Genomic DNA, 24,325 nt, shown 5'->3' with positions numbered 1-24,325 from the left:
GATGGGGCAAGAGACATGAGGCTGCCATGAGCCTGTACATGGTTTGCGAGTAGATAATTTTGTAAAAGTTTCTATAAGTATTGTTTCTTTCCATACAAACGATGCATTGATTGTAACATAGGTTTTTAGGATGAATAAATTTAACATTCATCCCAAAATAATAGCCAATTGATTTTGATTTTGAAATCGAAAGTACATCCGAATTTAACACTTCTTCATGTTTGATGCGAGTTTTGTTTCTCTTTTTGTGTATCACTGTTCATCGTATTCATATTTGCGAACGTGTTATGTTTTGCAGTTATTATTTAACCGACTATACAGTCTACTCAGGTTTTTTCTTTCTCATGGAATCATTGAGGTAGAGAGGAGGAACTTCGTCTAGGAGATGATATAAATGGACAACTATGCCAACACAACATGAGCTTTTGTGTTACGGAAAGCAACCGTATATTACATCCAAGAGAGATCAAAAAGAAGATTATCGACATGTGTCGACGAACATACATCGTACGGATCCACCTGTTTTTCTTTGTCAGGTTATGTGATCTAATCAAACGGAAAATCGTGTATTTTGACAAATATGTGTCAAAAATGGTGGCTATATTTTTTTATTGTTGTTAGTCACTATTGTTTTATAATGGACATATTTTAATAATCAGATTTTATATAAATACAAACATTTACAATATTTTAAAGGCGTTGGTCACCATTGAATCAAGTTTGATGGCTGCATATGGATTCAATGCATGGAAATAGAATAATTGCATGGGAGCAGAATAGAAAGCACACAGTATGAACTTTATTTCAATAAATTAATCGATCAAGCTAGACTTTTAACCTACATCATGCCCACCCGATTAGTTACAAAATCATATACTAATTAATACATAGGGGTTCAAATCAAAATTGACAAACAGAATGATAAAAAACTGAATTTATGAAAAATACATCGTATAACATTTGAGTTGTTTAATGACAACTCATTACATAGTATGATTGTGACTGTGAGATATCCTTTAAAGCATCTAAAACAAGTAGTATATATACTGTATAATAATAAACGCTGCTTCATGTCCCTTCAGTTTAAGTCATTAACACTAGGTGAACCCACAAATTTTAGGTTTTCTTTGTATATGATTAGGACACAGTTAGAGTTAGAGTTTTTTAAATTTTAAGCAAAAAAAAAAGACAGTTGGAGTTTTTTTAACATAAGAAAGGGTGGATGTAGTCCGATTCGCCATATTTTCTAAAAGATTTAAGTGGGACACCGTTTTAACATGCCAGATAAAAAATGTCAATTTTCTTTATCAAAAAAAAAGAAGAAAAATGTCAATTTGTGTGAACTTATAAGACAACTTTCCCTTAAATGAGAACCACCATTAGCCCACTTCCCACCATCATTGATTACGTATTTTAGTTGAATCATCAAACTAATCTGATTTCGATTGGTTCTTAAATGATAAACTTAACTTATGCCACATCACCCCCAACTTTAGTTGAGTACTTCTAATCAAGGATCTACAGGAGATGTTACTTCCAAGTTCCAACCAAATACTAGAATTGTTGTGTCTTTCAATTCCCAAGATATTTTCAGTTACAAAAAAAAAGTTCCAAAAAAATTTTACATCATGCCATTGAATATTCCTAGATGTTGAGAGAAATTATAGCCTGATCAGAACTCCTCTCGATGAAAAAAGGTAAGGCAATAGTACAATACCAAATGTAGAGTCATAGAGACTACGCCGTTACAATATGATCTAGCTGCGCCGCCACAACCCACAATGTGTGATTTGAAAAGGAGAAGCCGATCGATTATTTTAGAGGAGAAGAAAAACACAAAAAACCTAGCACATGTGGCATAGTCATCTACTTAAAAAACTTTTTATTTTAAAATAAATAATTTTTATATCGTTGAGTTTTAGAAAATAAAATGTGATATATAACAAAAAAAATATTTACAAATTAGCCCCAACAGAAATAAAATTTACAGTTTGGCCCCAAGAAGAAAAAACGTAGCACAGGAGGTAGTTTCGTTTCGTGTGATGTCAGTATAAAGTAGTCGACACAATTACACCTCTCCTCTCACCTCTCTCTCTCTCTCTCTCTCTCTCTGCTAATCTCTCTCTCCATCGAACCTGTTAAAACCAACCATGGCGACGAGCTCCGGCCGGTTAATCGCCGGTTCGACGGTGTCGATGAGCTCAATCAAACGGCGCAATGCGAATCCACCACAATCAATCTCCCTAATCTGTCGAAATCAAATACAAGGCGTACCGCCTCTCCTCCTACGGTCATCATCATCTCAAAGGTCCACCAGGCTATGGTCGATCGAAGCGGTTCCTTCGGCGAAGTTCTGGACGGATCTGACGATTTCGAAGTCGCCAAGGAGGAGGAGGAGAAGAAGAAGAAGTCATCAGACGCGGCGCCCGCGGCCGGTGGAAGAACCGATGTTCCCGCGGTCGTCGGAAAACGCGAGATAGTTATAGCGGCGGCGCTGACGGCGGCGCTGGGGGTGGGGAACCGCGTAATGTATAAGCTGGCGCTTATTCCTCTCAAGCATTACCCCTTCTTCCTCGCTCAGCTTTCCACTTTCGGGTAACGATTCGCTCTCTTCGCTGAAATGCCTATGATTAGTATGTGGATTTGATTAAAGTCAAATTCAGATTGCGATTTCGATTCGTAGCAATTGATAAATTTTAACGAATGGGAACATTTGATTTGAGAGACGATTGTTCGATGTGGGAAAGTTGTTAAATGTCGTATGTATGTATGTATGTATGCTTGGAGAGAATGCGAATCCCAAATATTCGTTTGGTATGCAATCTGTAATTTTCACAAGATTCTCTTTATCATAGTTGGCGACCACTTTATTTTTTCGATTATTTTTATGCGTAACTGTATATGACTTTTTTTCTCACGTGCCAGTTTCTCTGTGTCACCTACTTAAGAGTTGTTTCTTTTTTTTTAATTAGCGAGTCAAATATAACCTTTTCGTTGGATTTGCAGTGATCTAATTGACTTATTTTCATAAAACGAAATTTATTTATGGCCTTTATCGTGTAAGATACTTTCACCTATCTGAAATTATTTAACCGCGTGTCAATCACATTGTTTGTTTTCTCGCACGTGTCTCTCATTCTCTTTTGCATATCTGTTATCTGCATATCAATGATAACAGATAATCTTTTGGACACTAGCAGCGTATGAGATATTCACTCTGGATTGCGCTTATCTGCGTAATTTTTTTGCGAGAACATGTATAAGTGATTCATGGTTGTTTTGTGCTCGGTGGATCCAATGTGATTTAGCTCTCTGCACTGTGGTTTTCACGGCTTGTGAGAGCTTATATCTTTGACCCTCTTAGAAATAAGCTATTTTACCACAGGGTTGTAGAAGGAGAGAGTAAGCTTGAAGTTTTCCCTAATTGTTCAATGTGACCTCATAGTTTGTTGTCACAATCACATGCTCTGAATTCTTTGATTGTGTCTTTGTTTCATATTAACAAGTATATTTTACAAAAACAATAATTCTCTTCTCCATTTCCTTCTTGCAGGTATGTAGCTGTGTACTTTTCTATCCTGTATTTCAGATACCGAGCTGGGATTGTTACAAAAGAGATGCTATCAGTTCCAAAGATTCCATTTTTAATTGTTGGTATTTTGGAGTCTCTTGCTTTAACTTCTGGGATGGCTGCTGCAGGTATCTTTACATTGATTCTACCCTTGACACTTCTTTCCCTTTCCCGTTTTCTACTGTATACTTCTATCTGCTTGCAGCTATACATTGTTGATGCATGCAATACATGAAAAACTAACCCTGTTTGTCTTGCCTACTCTCCTTTTTATTGACTCAGCAAATCTCTCTGGACCATCTACCACAGTTTTATCTCAGGTTAGAAGCTTAAAACATTATTATCTCTGTCTTTCATAAGTTCATAGTTCTACATTAGTTATCCTAAATTTAGTTCAGGTGTGTCAAAAGCTACTTCCCTCAAAACTCTGTTTTTCTTGAATTATTGGCTAGCTGATAAAAAACATGTTCTTCTCTAATAAATGTTTGAGAGTTAATTCTAGTCGTTTTATTACTTTGCAGACGTTTCTTATTTGGCAAATTCTATTCTCCATGATTTTTCTCGGGAGGAGATATAGAATAAACCAAATATTCGGATGCATTCTTGTAGCATTTGGTGTAATCGTCAGTGTGGCAAGGTTAGCCCAGCTCCATTAACTTACTTGATATTGAAGCGAGTTGGTTTCTTTTGTTAGACTTGTCAAAAGACACAACGTAGCCAGTTTAACAACATATGTCATCCATGTTGGGTTTAAGGAGTAATATTTTCTCTTGCATGTTCAGTGGATCGGGGGCCGCTAATTCATTTAAAGATGCTGGAATATTTTGGAGTCTTCTTATGGTATTATCTTTTATGCTTCAAGGAGCAGATACAGTAATGAAGGTTTGTCAATCATTAGCTAGTTATATCGCCAACTCTACAACAAGATTTTTGGCTCTTATGTTTAACAGTAAATTCCATATCCTTGTAGGAAATCATCTTTCTAGATAGCAAAAAGCGGTTGAAGGTAAGTAAGCCGTCAAGACACCTCAACAGCATTTGCATTCTTTTTTTGAATTCTGAAAGAAATTCGTATTGTTACAGGGTGCTTCACTTGATCTCTTTGTTGTAAACTCATATGGTTCAATGTTCCAAGTAAGTGCTCTTTGCTTTTGGCACCAGACCGTTTTCTGTTCTTAGCATCTATTTGCTAACTAATGTACTTGTTTCTATGGTCAACTCAACGCAGGTCATATGCATTGCGTTGCTTCTTCCTTTTCTTTCAAAACTTTGGGGCATACCGTTTAACCAACTACCAAGCTATCTCAGAGACGGAGGTGCTTGCTTTCTGAACATTGGTGCTAAAACAACAGGTTAGTTGATGCCTTCTGCCCGAGTACCTCTCTCGTTGTTTTGTCTTCTGTGCATAGTATTCAACACGCTCGGGTTGGTTTTGACAACAGGATGCGAAGGGGCTCCCCTTCTTCCTATAATGTTTGTCATGATGAATATGGCTTACAACATTTCTCTTCTACGCCTCATCAAGATCTCATCTGCTGTTGTGTCGTCTCTGGCATCCACCGTTTCAGGTACAACATTGGTCTCGTTTTAGCCTTGGCATGTTTCTCGGAAACCTACTTCTGTACCAATGAGACGGTCATATATGTTAGTATCTTATGAGAAAAGAATCAGCCAAACTTGTTTTCAAGTAATGGTGTAGAGGAATAAACATCATTTAGAATACATAAGATGAGCACTTTCTAACAATACAGAACCTTGTGTTGGCTTTGGCTGTGCAGTGCCCATAGCGGTTTACTTCTTCACGCTTCCCTTACCGTACCTTGGGGTCGCATCTTCACTTCCAACAGGGTTCGTGGCAGGCACAGTGATCCTTGTACTTGGCATGCTTCTATATGCTTGGACACCATCATCTCAAACTCCTGATTCGGTTATCCCCTCGCCCACATCAACTTAAATGGGCAGAGGAGGTTGATTTTGTAGCTTTGTTTGTTTGTTTGTTATTATTTTCTATTTTATCTCATTGTATGTAGCATGTCTTTTTGTCAATCAAGTAATAAGTTAGCTAATTATTTTGTAACACTTATCTTGACTGTTTTTTAGTTTACATTTGATTCGCATTCTTTTTATCATAGTAACACTATGGTAGGTTGAGTGCCCTTGGATCATGAGCATTTTAAAGATAGAAAATCAGTGTGTAACAAAATTGAAATTTCCTGTTTATTCCACAAAGTGTTGTACATCCATTGGGGTCCTGTTGAAGGAAAGTACATCTCTAGTTAAGGGTGGTTGTTTTAAGGTACTGATCTCCATTGACGTCTCTTTGGGCGGCTGCGCCAAAGTTTTGATCTCCATGGTCGTTGATCTTGGTCGTCAGTGACTATAGAGATCAGTGTTTGGAGCGTTGATCGTTGAGCTGTCTTGGAGTAGAGAGGAATTTCCAGCTTCACAGAGGATGCTAATTGTAGATTGTATATCTGGTCAATTATGAGAGAGAGTAAAGAATGTATAGAAAGTCCAAGTATCAGTATAGGAATAAGCAAGTTCGATAATTACAATATAAATTTCTAAACAATACTCTCTTTATAAGTTTTATGGTCTTCGAAGATGAGTTCATTCGCAGAGGAGATATCGCCTTGGTGGTTGATTTTTCGTTGTCGGAGGCGAGCTCATCAGAAGAAGTGAAGTCATCTTGGGTTTTTGTGGTCTTAGCTTGTTTCTGTCCCTTTTTCAGTGATTGTGACAACTCCTTTTATAGGAGGATGTACGTATTTATCTTCTAATGGAGTCATCAGTTTCTAACTAAGCTGAGTCTGATTTTGGACACATCACTTAATTGGCTAGACCCATCTCAAACATTAGCAAACTTTAGTTTCCAGTAAAAATATGTGAGATGTCAAACAAAATTCCACATTGGATATTAGACAAAGGAATGTCTAATATATAAAGAGAAGTCCAACTCTAATTCGTACGAGGCTTTTTGGGATGGAAACCAAAAGTAAATCCATGCGGGCTTGCCATTAAGACCCAAAGTGGACAATATCGTACTAATCGGATAATATAGAGTTGACACGGGATTTTACAATCCCAACAATTGGTATCAGAGCAGTTTGACGAAGAGATGCAAAAGACCAAAATACCCTTTAAGTAAAGAACGGGTAGAAGAAGAAAAAAGAAGGTCTATTTGTAGAAACGTTAGAAGATCATGAAACCTGTGGTGTTGTGGGACAAAACATATTCTCAAAGAAACGAGATGTTAAGGAAGATACATTCTCAAAGGAAACCCTGCGATCCGCTAAAGGAAACACACAAGAGATGAGTTGTGGTCTTTAGTTTGAGGGGGAGAATGTGAGATGTCAAACAAAGTCCCACATTGGATATTAGACAAAGGAATGTCTAATATATAAAGAGAAGTCCAATTCTAATTAGTACGAGGCTTTTTGGGATGAAAACCAAAAGTAAATCCATGCGGGCTTTGTCTATAGGCCCAAAGTGGACAATTTCGTACTAATCGGATAAATAGAGTTGGACATAGGATTTCGCAATCCCAACAAAATATATAAAAAAAATCAAGACCGAGTCAAGACGAGGTTGAGCCAGTTACATAATGGCCTATGATCTGAGAAGTTACGTGCATCATGTACATCTAGAGTAGTTGAACTCGATTAGAATTATAAAAGGACAAGTTAAGCTCGAGATAAAGCAGAAGTTCCACTTTGCACAATCACATACATGGTATTCAATCGAGAAATGCTTTTGTAATCATTACTAGATCTTGACCCGCGCTTTGGAAGCGCGGAATATTTTACGATGAAAAATTTCACTAATAACTTAACAAATATTTTGGTAATTTTTAAAAGTGTGTATTTAAAATATTTTTTGCATTTAAATCAGCATTTTTAAATTCAACCCGATTGTGATTATACCGGTTAATTCGGAGATCTGATAATTCAATTTAGGTTTTTAAAATATTCATATTAAAAAAATTACTAAAACCCGAGATTAACCGATTGAACTGTTGGATGACCGATATGTAATCTAATTTGATTTAAATTGTAATAATTTCATAATTTGTAATCTTATACTCCAAATTTTAAAGTTCATTATTTTACAATTTATGAAATTATGACGTTTCTACAAAATTTTAAAAAGAAAATGATAGATATAACATAACTAAGATTAATTATTGTATTGTTTGGAAATATTGATAGTAGTATAAAAAATATATTGTTTGGAAACATTGATAGTAGTATAAAGAAATAAATATATTGTTTGGAAACATAGATAGTAGTATAAAGAAAGAAACATTAATGATTTAATGTAAGTTTAACTATAAAGTATAAAGGTATATTTAATTTAAAAATTTACAAAATAAATGTTAGGTCTAATAGAATGTTTCTGTTTTAATAAGATAGATGTTTCTGTATCAATATAAATTTATTAATAGTTCGGTTAAAAGTTTTCTTCACAAAGAATATTTTCCATATTTTTCAAAATCTATACGATCACTTTCGGCTCCCACTATGGAGTGAATACATATATTTTATATCAAAAGTGCGTTACATTTAACTGTATCCTAGGCGGCTTGACTGATGTGTTTATTTTTTCGTCAGATCTGAAAGCTTTGTGATCCTCTTCTTCGTGCTACGTTATTCATCATGGCTTCTTCATCATCTTTGTCTCGCAGTTGGTTGTATCACGTCTTCGTGAGCTTCCATGGCAAAGACGTGCGCAAAAGATTTCTTAGTCACGTCCTGAAAGAGCTCAAAAGAAAGGGAATCATACCTTTCCTTGATAACGAGATGAAGCGAGGCGAATCTCTCGGTCCTGTACTTGTAGGAGCGATCAGACAATCAAGGGTAGCCGTTGTCTTGCTTTCCCCTAACTACGCTTCTTCCACCTGGTTGGTGTCTGGATGAGTTGGTGGAAATCATGAAGTGCAGGGAAGAGGATCAACAAACAGTGATGACCATTTTCTACGAAGTGGATCCATCTCATGTTAGGAAGCAGACCGGAGATTTCGGAAAAGTCTTTGAGGAAACATGTGTGGGAAAAACAGAAGAGGTGAAGCAGGCATGGAGGCAAGCTTTGAATGATGTCGCGGGTATAGCTGGTTATCACTCTAGCAACAGGTTCGTTCACTTTTACTTCCACTTGCATATTATGTGTAGCTATTTTCCATGATGCCTGTTTTAATGAATTGCCTCTGTTTTTGTTAGCGGCAATGAAGCTGATTTGATCAACGAAGTTGCCTCAGCTGTTACGGCTGAGTTGGGTTTTACACCATCAAAAGATTTTGATGACTTTGTTGGCATTGGAGCTCATATAACAGAGATAAAATCGAAGTTGATCTTACAATCAGAAGAAGTTAAGGTGATTGGGATTTTGGGTCCTGCGGGGATTGGTAAGACGACAATTGCCAGAGTTTTATACAACCAACTCTCTCCTGAATTTTCATTCAGCACGTTTGTGGAGAATATAAAAGGAAGTTACGAGAAGCCTTGTGGTAATGACTATCAGTTGAAGTTGCTTTTTCAGAAAAAATCTGTTGTCTGAAGTATTCAACCAAAAGGATATTGTGGTTGGTCACTTAGGAGTGGCTAAAGAAATGCTGAGGGACAAAAAGGTGTTGCTTGTTCTTGATGAAGTGGATAGCTGGTGGCAACTCGAGGAAATGGCAAATCAGCATGGATGGTTTGGTCCCGGAAGTATTCTTATCATTACAACCGAAGATAGAAAGCTTCTCAAGGCACTCAGACAGGGGATCGATCATATTTACAAGATGAAACTTCCAACTACAACTGAGTCTCTTCAGATCTTCTGCCAATATGCTTTCGGTCATAATATTCCAGATCATGGTTTTGAAGAGCTTGCTCGGGACGTTACTTGGCTTGCTGGTGATCTTCCTCTAGCCCTGAGAGTCATGGGATCGTACCTACGAGGAATGTCCATCGAGTACTGGATAGAGGCACTACCAAGGCTCAGGTCTAGCCTTGACAGAGAAATTGAATCAACTCTAAGATTCAGCTACGACGCCTTAACTGAAAATGATAAAGCTATTTTCCCTCCAAATTGCATGTTTCTTTAATTTTTTCTAAGGTTGATCATGTTAAGAGACATCTTGAAAATTGCGGTTTGGAAGTCAATCATGGTCTTCGACTCTTAGTTGATAAATCTCTTATATCTATAGAATATGACGGACGCGTAGAGAAATTGTCAAGAAAGAGTCTTTGGAGGAGCCTGGAAAACGACAATTCTTGATGGATATCACGGATATTTCTCATGTACTTGAGGGAGATACAGTAAGTTTTTCTGTTGTTTTTTTTTTTTTTACATCTTCAGTCTTGTATTTCCTTGGGGTTTGTAAGCTGAGATTTATTAGTTCTGTTTGAATAATCTATTTTTTAGGGTACTGGAACTGTTCTAGGCATAATGTTGGATGCCTCAAAGGGAGAGGAAATCCAAGTAAGTAAAAGTGCTTTCGATGGGATGAATAATCTCCAGTTTCTAGCAATCAAGAACTTGTGCATACCCGAAGGCCTCAACTGTCTTCCTAACAAACTCAGAAGTCTAGATTGGAAAGACTGTCCATTGAGAGTTTGGCCTTCCAAGTTTCTTGTCGAACTAATCATGCAAGATAGCAAACTTGAGAAGCTTTGGGAGGGAATCAAAGTAATGATGTTTAACATTTTTGTTCGTATTGTATAGCATTGCCTGTAAATCACGATCAGTCATTTCTCTAAAACTCATAATTTCTTTGTTCTTTTTTTTTTGTTTTGTTTAGAATAGCCTCTCCAATGCCTCAAGCTGATGGATTTGAGTCGCTCTTGGTATCTAAAAGAGATTCCAGATCTCTCAAAAGCAACAAATCTCGAGAAACTAGATCTCAGACACTGCAAAAGTTTGCTAGAGATCACAAGCTCTATTGGCAATGCCACTAAGCTTAAAATCTGCAACCTTCACGATTGCAGGCTTTTGCTTTTAAAGAAGCTCCCCTCTTCTATCAGTATCAGTAGGTTAACCAATCTCGAGGAATTTGATCTCAGCAACTGCTCGAGTTTGAAAGAATTCAGTGGTTGCTCGAGTTTGAAAAAGCTCGATGATCTTCGCAATACTGCGATAAAGGAGATGCCTGCCATCGTCAATGAGCACTTGGTTTTGTCTTTATAAACTGAATATGAATGGGTGTAAAAACCTCAGGGAGTTCCCAAATGTTCCTGACAGCATTGTAGAGAGCGAGACAAGGATCGAGGAGGTTCCTCCATGGATCGAGAATCTATTTCGTCTGCGTGAACTAATTATGTATGGATGCACGGAGCTGAAAACTAACTATATACATTTCTAAGTTGGAGAATCTCGAGGATCTTTGTCTGTGTATTGAAAATTGTTTACTGCCTTTTCAAAATCATGAAATACATTTCAGCGCAATAATCTACTGGGGGCCAATATGTCTACCCGAGAAGGTTCTTCTTTCATCTCCAAGATCATTACATTTCAACTGTGAAGGTTTCAACACTATTCCAGATTGTATCACAAGTTTCTCTGGACTAAGTGAACTTGACATCTGTTATTCCAAAGACCTCGTAGCACTTCCACCGTTTCCAGATTCTCTCCAATCTATAGATATGCAGAAGGATGTAGCTCCCTGAAGAAAATAATAGACTCTCCTTTTCTTAATCCAAATATTTGCTTAAACTTTGCTAAATCAAAAAGCCCTGAAAGCTCATCGCGACATCAGCCTGCAAATATGCAATCTTACCGGTAAAAGAAACCTCAAAACCACACACAGAAAAGATAAAGTTTTAATCTTTATTTCATTTCAGCATGAAAGCTCGAGAGATACAAAGCAAGCTTATTTATACAAGAAGAGTGAAAGCCCTAAGCTAAGACAGGTGTCTTCATCACGCTTCTTCTATTCCATCAAGGGCTGAGAATGCATTTGACAGCTTCACATTGAAGGCCTGAGTCGTACAAGAGTTTGGTGGCGTTTTGTCGTGAAGCTTGCTTTTGGAAAGCAGATCTTCTTGTGACCGTTGATCTCCAGTCTTTGAGCTGTCACACTTAGAGCCACACGAATTGTCCTCCTCATACATCTTAGCTTTTCCTTTTGCTTCACGAGAAAGTCTTGCTTTGGCGGGAGGCATAAAGGTTTGAACTTGAGCTGCAGAAATGCTCTGTTCTTGGCTCTGTTTGCTCTGTTTATTAATAGCCCCCCTCAAACTTGGTGTAGGTGGTACATCAACACCTAGTTTGTAGCGCAGAGACTCAAAAGCAGCAGTGGGAAGAGACTTGGTGAAGATATCAGCAATCTGTTGGTGGGCAGGGATGTGCTTGACCACTAAAGCTTTAAGCGCCACTCTTTCTCTGACGAAGTGATAGTCAAGTTCGAAGTGTTTGGACCTCTTGTGGTAAGCCGGATTAGCAGTAAGGTGAACAGATGAGAGATTATCTCCATAGAGCTCAGGTGTCTCAGGAAGAGGAACACCGAGTTCACGCAGCAGGATGCAGATCCAGGTTATCTCACACGCAGTTTCAGAGAGGGACCGATACTCTGCCTCAGTTGAACTTCTTGAAACAGTAGGTTGCTTCTGAGAGGACCAGGAGATCAGATTGCTACCAAGGAACGTGCAGTAACCACCAGTTGACCGCTTAGTAGCAGAACATCCACCCCAATCACTGTCGCTATAGGCTCGAAGCTTGAAGTCAGTGTCTTTGGCAATGTTGACACCCATCGAAGTAGTTCCTTTAACATACCGAAGGATCCTCTTGAGTAGGTTGAAGTCAGAGACCATGGGCGAGTGCATCTTTTGACACACATAGTTCACTGCGAACTGAAGATCAGGTCTAGTGAGTGTCAAATACTGCAGCTTGCCTGCAATGGTACGAAAGAACTTCGGATTTGAAAAAGGAACATCGTTCTCAATACGCAAGTTGAGCTGAAGGGGCAAAGGTGTAGCAACAGGCTTGCACTCTGCCATAGAAGCAACCGCTAGGATGTCTTCTGCATAACTTTGTTGGCTCATGAACAAACCATCGTTGTGATAGGTGACTTGGATGCCGAGAAAGTAGTGCATAGGACCAAGATCAGTCATCCGGAACTGAGAGTCAAGATCAGTCAGAAACTTAGCAAGCACCAATGAGCTATTTCCGGTGATTAACATGTCATCTACGTAAAGGAGAAGCATGATCACGTCTCGTCCTTTAGAGTAAATGAAAAGAGAAGGATCTTTGATGCTGCAAATGAAACCGAACTGCAGTAGATAAGAGCTGAACTTATCAAACCAAGCGCGGGGGGATTGCTTGAGACCGTACAGAGATTTGTGGAGGAGACAGACATGATCAGGCTTGCTTTTATCAACGAAGCCTGGAGGCTGACGCATGTAGACCGTCTCAGCTAGATCACCGTGCAAAAACGCGTTTTTAACGTCCATTTGCTTGATATCCCAACGCAAGACTGTTGCTATGTGAAGGACTGTTCGGACAGTTGCAGTACGGACCACTGGACTATAAGTTTCCAGATAATCAACTCCTTCAGATTGCTCATTTCCTCTAACAACTACCCTAGCACGATGTTTCTTGAATGTACCATCGGCGTTAAGCTTGTTTCTGTAGACCCAGAGACAACCAAGAACGTTCATGCTCGGAGTTCGTGGAACGAGAGACCACGTGTTGGTTGCTTTGCAGTTGCCAAATTCCTCAGACATAGCATTGTTCCATCCTGGATGCCTGAGAGCTTCAGAGACAGTCTTGGGAGTTGGAAAAGCTGCTTTCTGAGTCAGAAGAGCGTATCGAGGATTGGGCTTAGTTATGCCCGCTTTGGAGCGAGTGATCATAGGATGAAATGGCTGAGCAGACGAGAGAAGCGAAGTTGGAGAGGCAACTGGCCGTTCTTGTGAAGAAACAACGCTGTTGCCAATAGAAACAGGATCTAAGCCTGACGTACACACAGAACGTTGCTCTCCACAAGCCGTAGTAACCTCAGAACTTTGTAAAGAAACTGAAGATGAAGGAGCATTGACAGAAGCAGACGAGCCAGCTGATGAAACAGAGCGTGGGATGTGAATCACACTGATAGGCTCACGCAGAGGCTGACTACTTTGATGAACGGCAGGTTGGTCAGGAGATCGCACTACAAAGCTATCTTGCCAAGCCTTCAGCAAAACAGACTTAGTTGAGGGATGAAGATGAGAGTAGACGTTAGCAAAAGGGAATGTGTTCTCATCAAATATCACATGGCGAGTGATATACACACGGCCTGTTGTAGGAAGTAGACAACGATAACCCTTAAACTTCTCATTGTAGCCCAAGAATACACACTTTAATGATCTTGGATCCAACTTGTTAGCTGAGTACTCACGAAGCATGGGAAAGCAAGCGCAGAAAAGATAAAGTTTTGATCTTTATTTCATTTCAGCATGAAAGCTCGAGAGATACAAAGCAAGCTTATTTATACAAGAAGAGTGAAAGCCCTAAGCTAAGACAGGTGTCTTCATCACGCTTCTTCTATTCCATCAAGGGCTGAGAATGCATTTGACAGCTTCACATTGAAGGCCTGAGTCGTACAAGAGTTTGGTGGCGTTTTGTCGTGAAGCTTGCTTTTGGAAAGCAGATCTTCTTGTGACCGTTGATCTCCAGTCTTTGAGCTGTCACACTTAGAGCCACACGAATTGTCCTCCTCATACATCTTAGCTTTTCCTTTTGCTTCACGAGAAAGTCTTGCTTTGGCGGGAGGCATAAAGGTTTGAACTTGAGCTGCAGAAATGCTCTGTTCTTGGCTCTGTTTGCTCTGTTTATTAATAACGGGGAGAAGAAGTGCCTGCATACTTCACTCACCGAGCTAGTTCTGGTTCTCTAACCATCAATCTGACTCCAACACCTCTTCCTTCTTCCTTCAGATTCAAAGTTTGCATCTTTGCTGTCATACAAATGTTTTACGCGTGAGATTCAGTGGAATGAGGTGTCTTGTTGTATCAGGGGTAAACAGAGTGATGGACGCCCTTTCGAATATAGATCAAGTCAACACAGTCTTCCATTTACTAAAGATCGATTTTATAGTGGCGCGGTAGGCGACCATCTGTATATGTTTGATGATGATGATGATGATGATGATGATGATGATGATGATGGCAAAGATGAAAATGCTGATGATGGTGCCAAAGATGAAAGTGCTGATGATGGTGAAGGTTCTTTTAAGACGGAGGATGTTTTGTTTCAATTACCGAAAGAAGAAAGGAAAATCAGGTACAAAGAGAGTATTAAAAGGCTCACTTTGGTCTAGAGTCTTTGCAGTCAAGAGAAAGCAGCTCAAGTTTGGGTTACGCCAGTGAGTGATTCTCTCAATATATCTGGATGTGCGTACGTAATATTTAGACTCGACGTTTCCTCGTTCAATTCTCCAGCGGACGGGGATCTCTACGCATTCCTTCCCAGCACCAGATTAGGCTCTCTGCCTTCTCAGCTCTCTCAATGATAAGAGGTTTCTAACTGTTTCTCTCCAGAAGACAATCTTGGATGGTTTGATTCCTTAATTCTCTTTCTAAGAGGTATTTCTCCTGGAAAAACACCATCATCCTCTGTTGTAAATTGTCTTAACAAGGAAAAGTATTATATTGACAGGGAAACCTGTGAAAGATATCCAGGTGGAGGAGCTGCATTTTCAAAATGCAAGATTAGGTTTTCATGGAAGAGGCTCAGTTAGTCGACGTCAGAGAACCTGACGAGATGTAAGTTCCTTTCTATTTCTCATCTTGACATAGTACTTTTCCTTCTTCACTGGAAAGCCAATTGATTAAGCTCCAAACGTATTTTACGAAATTGTTATGATTTATGAGTATTTTGCAGAGTTTGATTTTCTGCCATTTAGATTACATGTATACCTCGCACACTTTGATCTTAGAAGAAGGAGAAAGTATCCATTATAGTTTCACTTTTTTTTTATTTTTGTATTTTCTTTTTACTACATGTACCAGAGCCAAAGCATCCTTGCCTGAATTCCAAGTATTCCCACTCCGCCAATTTGGAACGTGGGCGCCAGAAATCACTTCAAAGCTGAACCTTGAGAAGGATACATTCGTCATGGTATGTTAAGTCTCATCCGCTAGTACATATGCTATAAGCTTGAAAACGTTTACTAGCTCAACTCTTTACTATGGTCTAAAGATTTTAAGATGATATTAACAGAGAAATGTAAAGCAAGTAAACTCAATATTTGTGTGTGTGATTCATCGAGAGCTTCATGCTCAATATATACAATAGGCCTTATCTATATATTAGAGTATATATCTCTAATATTTACATGATTATCTAAATAATATACATCATTATCACAACAAGAAACCTCTGATGTTGTATTGATTTTTTAAGTTACTCGTGGCTTTTTTTTCCCCATACAGTGTAAGGCTGGTGGCAGGTCGTTGCAAGTTGCAAACTGGCTTCAGTCTCAGGTAAAAGGTGGTTTCATCTCCTTATCATATTAGCTTGAAAACACCGACCCTGATATGTTGTCTTGTCTTGTCTTGTTCAAGGGCTTCAAGAGTGTGTATGTGTACACTGTGGCTGGTACAAACCTATTCTCTCAAGGTCGACCCTTCAATTCCTACTTACTGAAACTTCCTATCATTTTCTCTCTTTTTCTTGTATTCTTATAACCAAATAATTGCAAATCGTATATAATAAATTATATAATACAATGTTCAAATTAGACAATAAGCAACTTCCCAAAGTCTCCATGAAATGCTCTCAACCTTTTGTAAAAATTCTTAAAATAAACAAATCTAATATAGCTTTAAATAACAAAGTACAGAGAGGCGTGTGGTTCCTAGACACGGTTTGAAAACTGAAGGCCAGCAAAATAAAAACTACTTGCAAAAACAGAAAAATGCTATTCATAGCCATTCATTGGCAAAAACTCCTAAACATTTTCTTGCTAAAGAAGAAACCAAACCCTAAAAAAACAGACAGAGGAAGTAAGAAGAGAAAAAAAAACATCTTTAAAAAAAAATTCATTTTTCTCTTCTTAGTTGAGAGCTGTCTTCCTCTCCCCCCGCTCCCTCCCTTTTAAGCAACAATGGGAAATTGTTGCGGACGAGACACAGGGAACAACAATGGCGAACCCACTTATGAAAATGGAGTCAGTGCTGAAGCCTCTGTGAAAGCTTCTAGACACCCACCAGCATCTCCTCCTCCTGCAACCAAACAAGGTCCAATAGGTCCCGTCTTAGGCCGACCAATGGAAGATGTAAAAAGCTCATACTCATTAGGGAAAGAGCTTGGTCGTGGACAGTTCGGTGTGACCCATCTCTGCACGCAAAAGGCCACGGGTTTGCAGTTCGCGTGCAAGACCATTGCCAAAAGGAAGCTGGCGAACAAAGAGGACATTGAGGATGTGAGAAGAGAGGTGCAGATAATGCATCACTTGACGGGTCAACCAAACATCGTGGAGCTTAAAGGAGCATATGAGGATAAACATTCGGTGCATTTGGTCATGGAGCTTTGCGCAGGAGGAGAGCTGTTCGATAGGATCATTGCTAAAGGGCATTACTCTGAGAGAGCTGCTGCTTCCTTGCTAAGGACCATTGTTCAGATTATCCATACTTGTCACTCCATGGGGGTTATTCACAGGGATTTGAAGCCTGAGAACTTTTTGTTGCTTAACAAAGATGAGAACTCTCCTCTCAAGGCCACAGACTTTGGTCTGTCTGTTTTCTACAAGCCAGGAGAGGAGTTCAAAGACATTGTGGGAAGTGCTTATTACATTGCACCTGAGGTTTTGAGGAGGAAGTATGGACCTGAGGCTGATATTTGGAGCATTGGTGTCATGTTGTATATCCTCTTGTCTGGTGTTCCACCTTTCTGGGCTGGTAATTAAACCATTCTTGATCCATTCACTCTATCTGTCTCAAACACAAAGACATCAAAGTTTGATTTTATCATTCATGTTTTACAGAGTCAGAGAATGGGATTTTCAACGCCATTCTAAGTGGACAGATTGATTTTTCAACCGATCCATGGCCAGCCATTTCACATCAGGCAAAGGATCTTGTTAGGAAGATGCTCAACTCTGATCCAAAACAAAGATTAACCGCTGCTCAAGTTCTCAGTAAGAACCTGATCCTATTTCAAAAACTTCTCCTATGATTCATCTTATTTAACATATTTTGTTTGCCTTAAAAAGACCATCCATGGATCAAGGAGGATGGAGAAGCACCAGATGTTCCTCTTGACAATGCAGTCATGTCAAGGCTCAAGCAATTCAAAGCAATGAACAATTTCAAGAAAGTTGCTTTAAGGGTAAGTTTAGTCAAAAGCATATATACCTTATATATGATGATGACTCTATTTGGTCTCACTGGTCTCATAAACAGGTGATAGCCGGGTGCTTATCAGAGGAAGAAATCATGGGGTTAAAGGAGATGTTTAAAGGAATGGACACCGATGACAGTGGAACAATAACTCTTGAGGAACTAAGACAGGGACTCGCCAAGCAAGGTACAAGGTTGTCTGAATACGAAGTCCAGCAACTTATGGAAGCTGTAAGTCTTTTTGTTTTGTTTTGTTTTCTTCTGTTGTGTTATCTTTCTATCTACTAAGATTCATAAAGAACTGATTGTTTTTCTGTTTCCTATAGGCTGATGCGGATGGTAATGGAACAATAGACTATGGAGAATTTATAGCAGCAACAATGCACATCAATAGACTTGACAGAGAAGAGCATCTCTACTCAGCTTTCCAACACTTTGACAAAGACAGCAGTGGGTAAGTAACCAGCACATTGTATATAAACAGTTTCTGATATAACTTCAGTTGAAACCAATGATGGTCTTGGTTTCCAGATATATTACAATGGAAGAGCTGGAGCAAGCCCTGAGGGAGTTCGGCATGAACGATGGCAGGGACATTAAGGAAATCATCTCTGAGGTTGATGGAGACAATGTAAGAAGACCCTGTTCACTTAGCTTTGATAGCTTAAACATTCAACAATATTTATATAAAAGAAACATTTGATTTGTGTAGGATGGGAGGATAAACTATGAGGAATTTGTGGCTATGATGAGAAAAGGAAACCCAGATCCCAACCCTAAGAAGAGGCGTGAAATGTCGTTTAAATGATGGAAGAGACAAGTCAGAAGAAGCACATAAGAAAGTGAAAAAGAAGAAAAAAAGTTAATTCTAAAGTAGGCTTGGGTTGCTCATGATAAGACCACCAAGACACAGAGAGAGAGAAGTATGGGATCAGGAAGGTGGTTTCATGTTTGTAAAATTTTAATGCTTGTCTACTACTGTTTTAAGTTTCAGAGGTTTCTCATTGTATCAAAAATCCTTTTTATCAATTCAAATGTGCATTAGTGATGTTTGTTAATCACCCTCCTGAGTCCTGAGCATAACATAGATGTCACTACCACCGTGTCTATATATATATATATCACTATATACAGACTTAAAAAGTGGTGCTCACAACACTGGAGAGAAGCTACAATCTTATCTATTCTTAAGGGGTGCGTAACATAGCGGCCACGTCTTACATTAATTGCTTCTCTCCCTCTCTCTTTTACCAACAAATCAATCAAAAGCCAGGTTGTAGTAGTAGTTGCCTTTGGGCCTTTTGTTTCTTGTCCTCGATGGACTCTGCTTTGTTGACCCTTGATGTGAATCTGAAGCCGTTAACCCGTCTGAATGTGATATTCAGCTTCTGCATGAGCAGACAAAACATATGTTTATTTTCCTCTCTCTCCCTTGAGGTACCTAAAAGTAAAAATAATTAAATAAGTGTATCTTGATAAACCATGTGTTTTTCAATTGTGCTCCAGTTTATCAAGTTTGGACTTTATCAAAGATACCGTCCAACCCATCTTTCTTACTCAATCTTTATTCACAAATATGGACCATCTATTCTAAAGAGTTTGTCCGCAAATGATTGATCATCATTTTGCATAGATTCTATAAGTACATTTGGAAAGCAAGAAATAATAAGGTATTTAGTAATTTGAATATGGAATCTATAAAAACCCTTAAATTTGCGAAAACGTAATCTGCGCTATGGGCAGAAGCTCAAACATTATCTACACCTGAGGAACCAAGACAAGATTCCATGAATCTCCCACTAATTCCAGGGTGGTGGTGCTTCACAGATGGATTTTGGAAAGATAAGGAATTATTTTCGGGACAAAGCTAGTATAGCACTCTAAAAGGATATATGGCTTTAATCGGAGTAAGAAATGTTCGGGCAAGTCTTTCACCTCTACACTCAGAAGTGAAAGCGTTAATATGGGTAATAGAATAATATATGAGGAACTTGTGTCAGTTTCAGGTCACGTTTGTAACAGATTGTTCTCAATTGGTGAAGATGGTTTCGGAACCAAAAGAATGGTATGCTTTTAATAGTTATTTAGAAGATATCAAGACCCTCCGAGAAAGTTTTATCAGCTCAGAGATCATCTATGTACCACGAACGCAAAATTTGAGGAGAATAGTCTAGCAAGAAGTACCAGGAAACAACCGTCTTTTATCGTTCACATGGATGTAGAGGTACCTATTTGGTTTTCAAAGTCAGTATAAGTTTGCTTAAGTGGATGTCAAAAAAAAAATTACAAAATAAACTCTTAAATGGCTAAAATTTATAATAAAATGGAATTCAAGCAAATCAGTATGATTGTCTATCTAAAAGCAAGACTTCACTACGCAAAACCAGAACTATCACATTCTTGAATGGCACGTAATAACTTCTCCTTAAGTTAATCCTTTGAAGATTATGTTGGAAAGTCTAATTGTTTATAACTACGTTAGAAGAGAAACGAATTAGTTGATAGATACGGTGTACAAAAAATAGTTAGATGTATAAGATATTTTTTTTAATCATGCAGGTCTAGCAAGCAGACGATTAATAGGCCCCATTCTCTTGATAGTCAGTTTGACAATACTTGAAAACAAAAACAATTATACACCATAGATTTCCAACAAAGATATTCAATATCTATTCTGAAATTGAATTCACTGTGTCTGTGGTGGTCCAATGTGTTCCAATTTGTTTAATTGTTTAGAACTATGTTAGAAGAGAAACGAATTAGTTGATAGATACGGTGTACAAAAAATAGTTAGATGTATAAGATATTTTTTTTAATCATGCAGGTCTAGCAAGCAGACGATTAATAGGCCCCATTCTCTTGATAGTCAGTTTGACAGTACTTGAAAACAAAAACAATTATACACCATAGATTTCCAACAAAGACATTCAATATCTATTCTGAAATTGAATTCACTGTGCCCGTGGTGGTCCAATGTGTTCCAATTTGTTTAATTGTTTAGAACTACGTTAGAAGAGAAACGAATTAGTTGATAGATACGGTGTACAAAAAATAGTTAGATGTATAATATACTTTTTTTAATCATGCAGGTCTAGCAAGCAGACAATTAATAGGCTCCATTCTCTTGATAGTCAGTTTGACAGTACTTGAAAACAAAAACAATTATACACCATAGATTTCCAACAAAGACATTCAATATATATTCTGAAATTGAATTTACTAGGTCTGTGGTGGTCCAATGTGTTCCAATTTCCAACTGTGTAGATGAGTAAAAAACATAAAATGAATATATGTGTGCATACTTTATAAACTAATCAAAATGAATGTTCATACATATGCTTATGTTCATTCTCTGCACAATTTATGATCCATCATTTTCATGTCATAATAATGATTATAATTAAACATTATTTTGAAATGTTTTAGTATTTTGATGTGTGGGTTTGATTCATTTTGATGATTGTAATGTATTATTAATCTTTTTTTGTGACAATCAATTTTTGAAGAATGACCATTTTGTATCTTAAATTTCATTAGAAGGTTTGATCTACAAGTTCGACAAAGGTGTCAAACAAATAGTTTAATAGGGTGTCTAGTTAAACCAGAAATAATAAATTGAGTACTGATTTGATCTAAATATAACATCAACAAAAATAATGATTTCCTTGATCTCTAATTGACCCAAGTTGTATAAACCAGTTAGCAATGAGAATTTTCCCAAAAAACAACAACAATCCAATTGAGAAAAGACTGTTGTTACATTCACATTTATAAGCTTAGCAATGAGTTTAAGGTTGGAATCATGGCATATCTACATAAAATTAGAAATTATTTCTGAATTTTAGAAAAAAAATTAAGTATCTTTTGAAACTTATTAATATTCTGATTATGATAAACATAATTTGAGTATTAAAATAAACACAAAATTTAAAATTAATATATATATTTTTAAATTAATATATTAAAATGAACAAAATAATTAGTTAACATATTAAACTGGATAGAAAATAATTATTACTTTTTAAATAAAAATTAGTTGAAATAAGTTTATAGAATTTTCTTTATTCATGTTCCACAAATTTTATTCATTTTTAAAGGAAGATGTAGACTTTGATTGGTAACATGATTTAAACTTAATTTAGTTTGATTTATGAATATCAATAAAAATGGTTCATGAATTAGTTTTAACTTCTTCTTTTTTTTTTTTAATTTTTCTTTGAGTTGTTATGTGTTAGATTTGAGTTATACTTTTAAGTTATCTTCTTGGTCATTTTTAAAAAACTAATTTTAAATCAACATCAATGGAAATTGCCTGCATAAGAAATTAAGTTATTATTTTATTGTTTCTATTAGTTGTTTGACGTTGTTTTTTTCTTTTTTGACCTTTTAAACAGTTAACAGCTTTTGAAACATATATTCAAACCATAAATAAATCTAATGGTTAGTTAGTAAAACATTATTAACAATATATACCACTATTTACTTGATCGTAATTTTATATAAACATTCTTTATTTATATTTTTTAAACAAAATTATTTTATAGATTAAATATCTAAGGTAAGTAGAAGAGTATGTTTCAAAATATAATATATTTTGATATTTTTAAAATAATGTTAATTTTATTAAAAATTGGTTGACCGATAATTTTTAATGCATTATTTACTATTATTTAACTCACTTTACGTGATGACAAAAAATAACTCATTTCACGTTTATATTATTGATAATATCCTTTTTAAAAGTAATTTATTAATTTGCTAATGTTTATAAAATTTAAGAAAATGCTTAATGTTTTGGTAGAAAAACATTTTATATTATGGAACAGAGGGTATATTGGTAACTAAATATTTTATGTGTTATATGATATTAATCTCTATAATATTATTTGAAAAATTAGTTTTTTTACTATTACGCTTATGTTAATTTTAATATTGGTTAATTAGAAGAATCTCCTTAACGAATTAAAATACTTTTTTCTAATACAACTATTATAGCTTTTTTTTTTGATGAAATTTCGTATTTATTGATCAAAAGGCATTTACAAAAGAATAGGACTACAAAGAATGATTGTTTTTAAAGCCTATAAACGAAAACAGAAATCAGGAATAGAGAAGATCTTAAGGTGAAACTTCAAACCATCGGGTGAGGAGTCCTCTGAGCTTGTGGTCGTGGTTATATTTGAGAGAATTTATTATAGCTTTTTTATAGCATATCCTGTTCCGCATGGTTTCATATTTATTATAGCTTTTTTATATATTGTCAGTCAGAATTTTAATTTTAACTTTTCTTATTCATATTGGTTTCCTTTTCTTTTTCACTAGTCCAAATAAACCGAAACTTACTAATCAACAAGTTGCGAGTCATAAACATCAGTTTTGCCATAGCCATTTTTATCTCACAGGAATCATCTCTGCTTGATGGAGGACGAGTGACGGTATCCTCCTCATTTAAATATCCAAAAGATACAATAAGCATTAAATATAATAGAACAACCATTACTAGAATCCATAATTATTATGACAAAGTTTTAATAACGCGAAAGACATTCTAGTACATGATGATCTTGATCTTCCTCTAATCCAGCAACGACATATCCAATCTTATGCAAGTCTTTGTATTAGGACATGGTAGGGAGGGGCTGGTCTGCACAGAATAGGAAAGGGAGGTTCTTGGCCTCCTGCAAAATCCATGGCCTTGGCTTGATACTCCTTGAGAGGCCCACTCGGATACTCTCGAGCCATAAAGGTAATGTACAGCTTCCACCCATCTCCTGCTTTTAGATTGCCTCTCACGATACTTGCGAATTCCACAGTTGAACCCTTCACCTCGTTGAGCTTGTTAACACATAAGGACACAATATCCGCCAAATATTCCCTCGTGGTCATGTTTCTAAACGGCTGTTCCAAATCAGGGAGGGGGAAGATGGACCTGAAGGGATCTTCTTCAAAAAAACCCCCATTCTTCCAGGCCTGGATCTTAAAGTCGCGGAACTCTTTGTACTCTTCCTCGTCAGAAAAAGTTTTACGGTCCTCGGGATTGAAGTATTCGTAACCGTCGAAGCTGTCCTTATCCCACTCCGGTTCCGGGTCTCGCATGTTTAGGTAGTTAATCCTAGGAGATCTCACCACTCCGTCTTCGTCTTCGGTGTCGACAGACCATGCGCGTCCGCTGTCGGTATCGCTGTCCTCTTCCATGCTTGTGTCGTCGTCCTCTTCATCTTCGAACTTGGGCTTTTTCGAGACAGCAGAGTCCGATTCCTCCTCAGCCGCAGCTCGTTTCTCCGTGAAATCGTCGCTTAGGATCGTCGCTGGAGAATCGAACAAACCCTAGATATATCTCCTCTCTCGACACACAAATTGGGAACTGGAGCAGATATGACAATTATTCATATTGGTTTCCAAATCACATATATATATATATATATATAATATAAAATTAAAAAACGTGGATATATTT

General features: G+C 37.3%; 3 protein-coding genes and 1 pseudogene across 3 annotated transcripts; 3 read left to right on the top strand and 1 right to left on the bottom strand.

Moving 5' to 3' along the window:
• The first annotated feature begins 2,091 nt into the window (after positions 1 to 2,091).
• Positions 2,092 to 5,695, top strand: LOC108818075 (protein CLT1, chloroplastic). The gene is given in 11 exon segments (XM_018590936.2): positions 2,092 to 2,355; positions 2,358 to 2,595; positions 3,554 to 3,699; positions 3,854 to 3,891; positions 4,093 to 4,208; positions 4,354 to 4,453; positions 4,542 to 4,577; positions 4,655 to 4,705; positions 4,800 to 4,923; positions 5,014 to 5,139; positions 5,350 to 5,695. Coding segments are annotated over 11 exon segments (1,356 nt in total). The 5' UTR covers positions 2,092 to 2,150; the 3' UTR covers positions 5,526 to 5,695.
• A 2,454-nt stretch (positions 5,696 to 8,149) lies between these two features.
• On the top strand, positions 8,150 to 11,043 carry LOC108819291 (disease resistance-like protein DSC2; annotated as a pseudogene).
• Positions 11,044 to 14,373: 3,330 nt separating this feature from the next.
• LOC108819301 (calcium-dependent protein kinase 34) lies at positions 14,374 to 19,011 on the top strand. The gene is made up of 11 exons (XM_018592312.2): positions 14,374 to 15,111; positions 15,185 to 15,291; positions 15,538 to 15,646; positions 15,961 to 16,011; positions 16,093 to 17,427; positions 17,514 to 17,666; positions 17,742 to 17,857; positions 17,932 to 18,099; positions 18,195 to 18,322; positions 18,400 to 18,499; positions 18,581 to 19,011. The coding sequence occupies exons 5-11, from the start codon at positions 16,635 to 16,637 to the stop codon at positions 18,674 to 18,676; spliced, it is 1,554 nt and encodes a 517-aa protein (XP_018447814.1). The 5' UTR covers positions 14,374 to 15,111; positions 15,185 to 15,291; positions 15,538 to 15,646; positions 15,961 to 16,011; positions 16,093 to 16,634; the 3' UTR covers positions 18,677 to 19,011.
• Positions 19,012 to 23,218: 4,207 nt separating this feature from the next.
• Positions 23,219 to 24,255, bottom strand: LOC108836714 (uncharacterized). The gene has a single exon (XM_018609832.2). The coding sequence runs from the start codon at positions 24,061 to 24,063 to the stop codon at positions 23,470 to 23,472; it is 594 nt and encodes a 197-aa protein (XP_018465334.1). The 5' UTR covers positions 24,064 to 24,255; the 3' UTR covers positions 23,219 to 23,469.
• Positions 24,256 to 24,325: the final 70 nt, after the last annotated feature.

Source organism: Raphanus sativus, chromosome 2 (genome assembly GCF_000801105.2).
Source record: "Raphanus sativus cultivar WK10039 chromosome 2, ASM80110v3, whole genome shotgun sequence".
In the NCBI taxonomy this organism is placed as follows: Eukaryota; Viridiplantae; Streptophyta; class Magnoliopsida; order Brassicales; family Brassicaceae; genus Raphanus; species Raphanus sativus.
The sequence above is the reverse complement of the archived record's forward strand: the minus strand, read 5'-3'. Positions and strand labels throughout refer to the sequence as shown.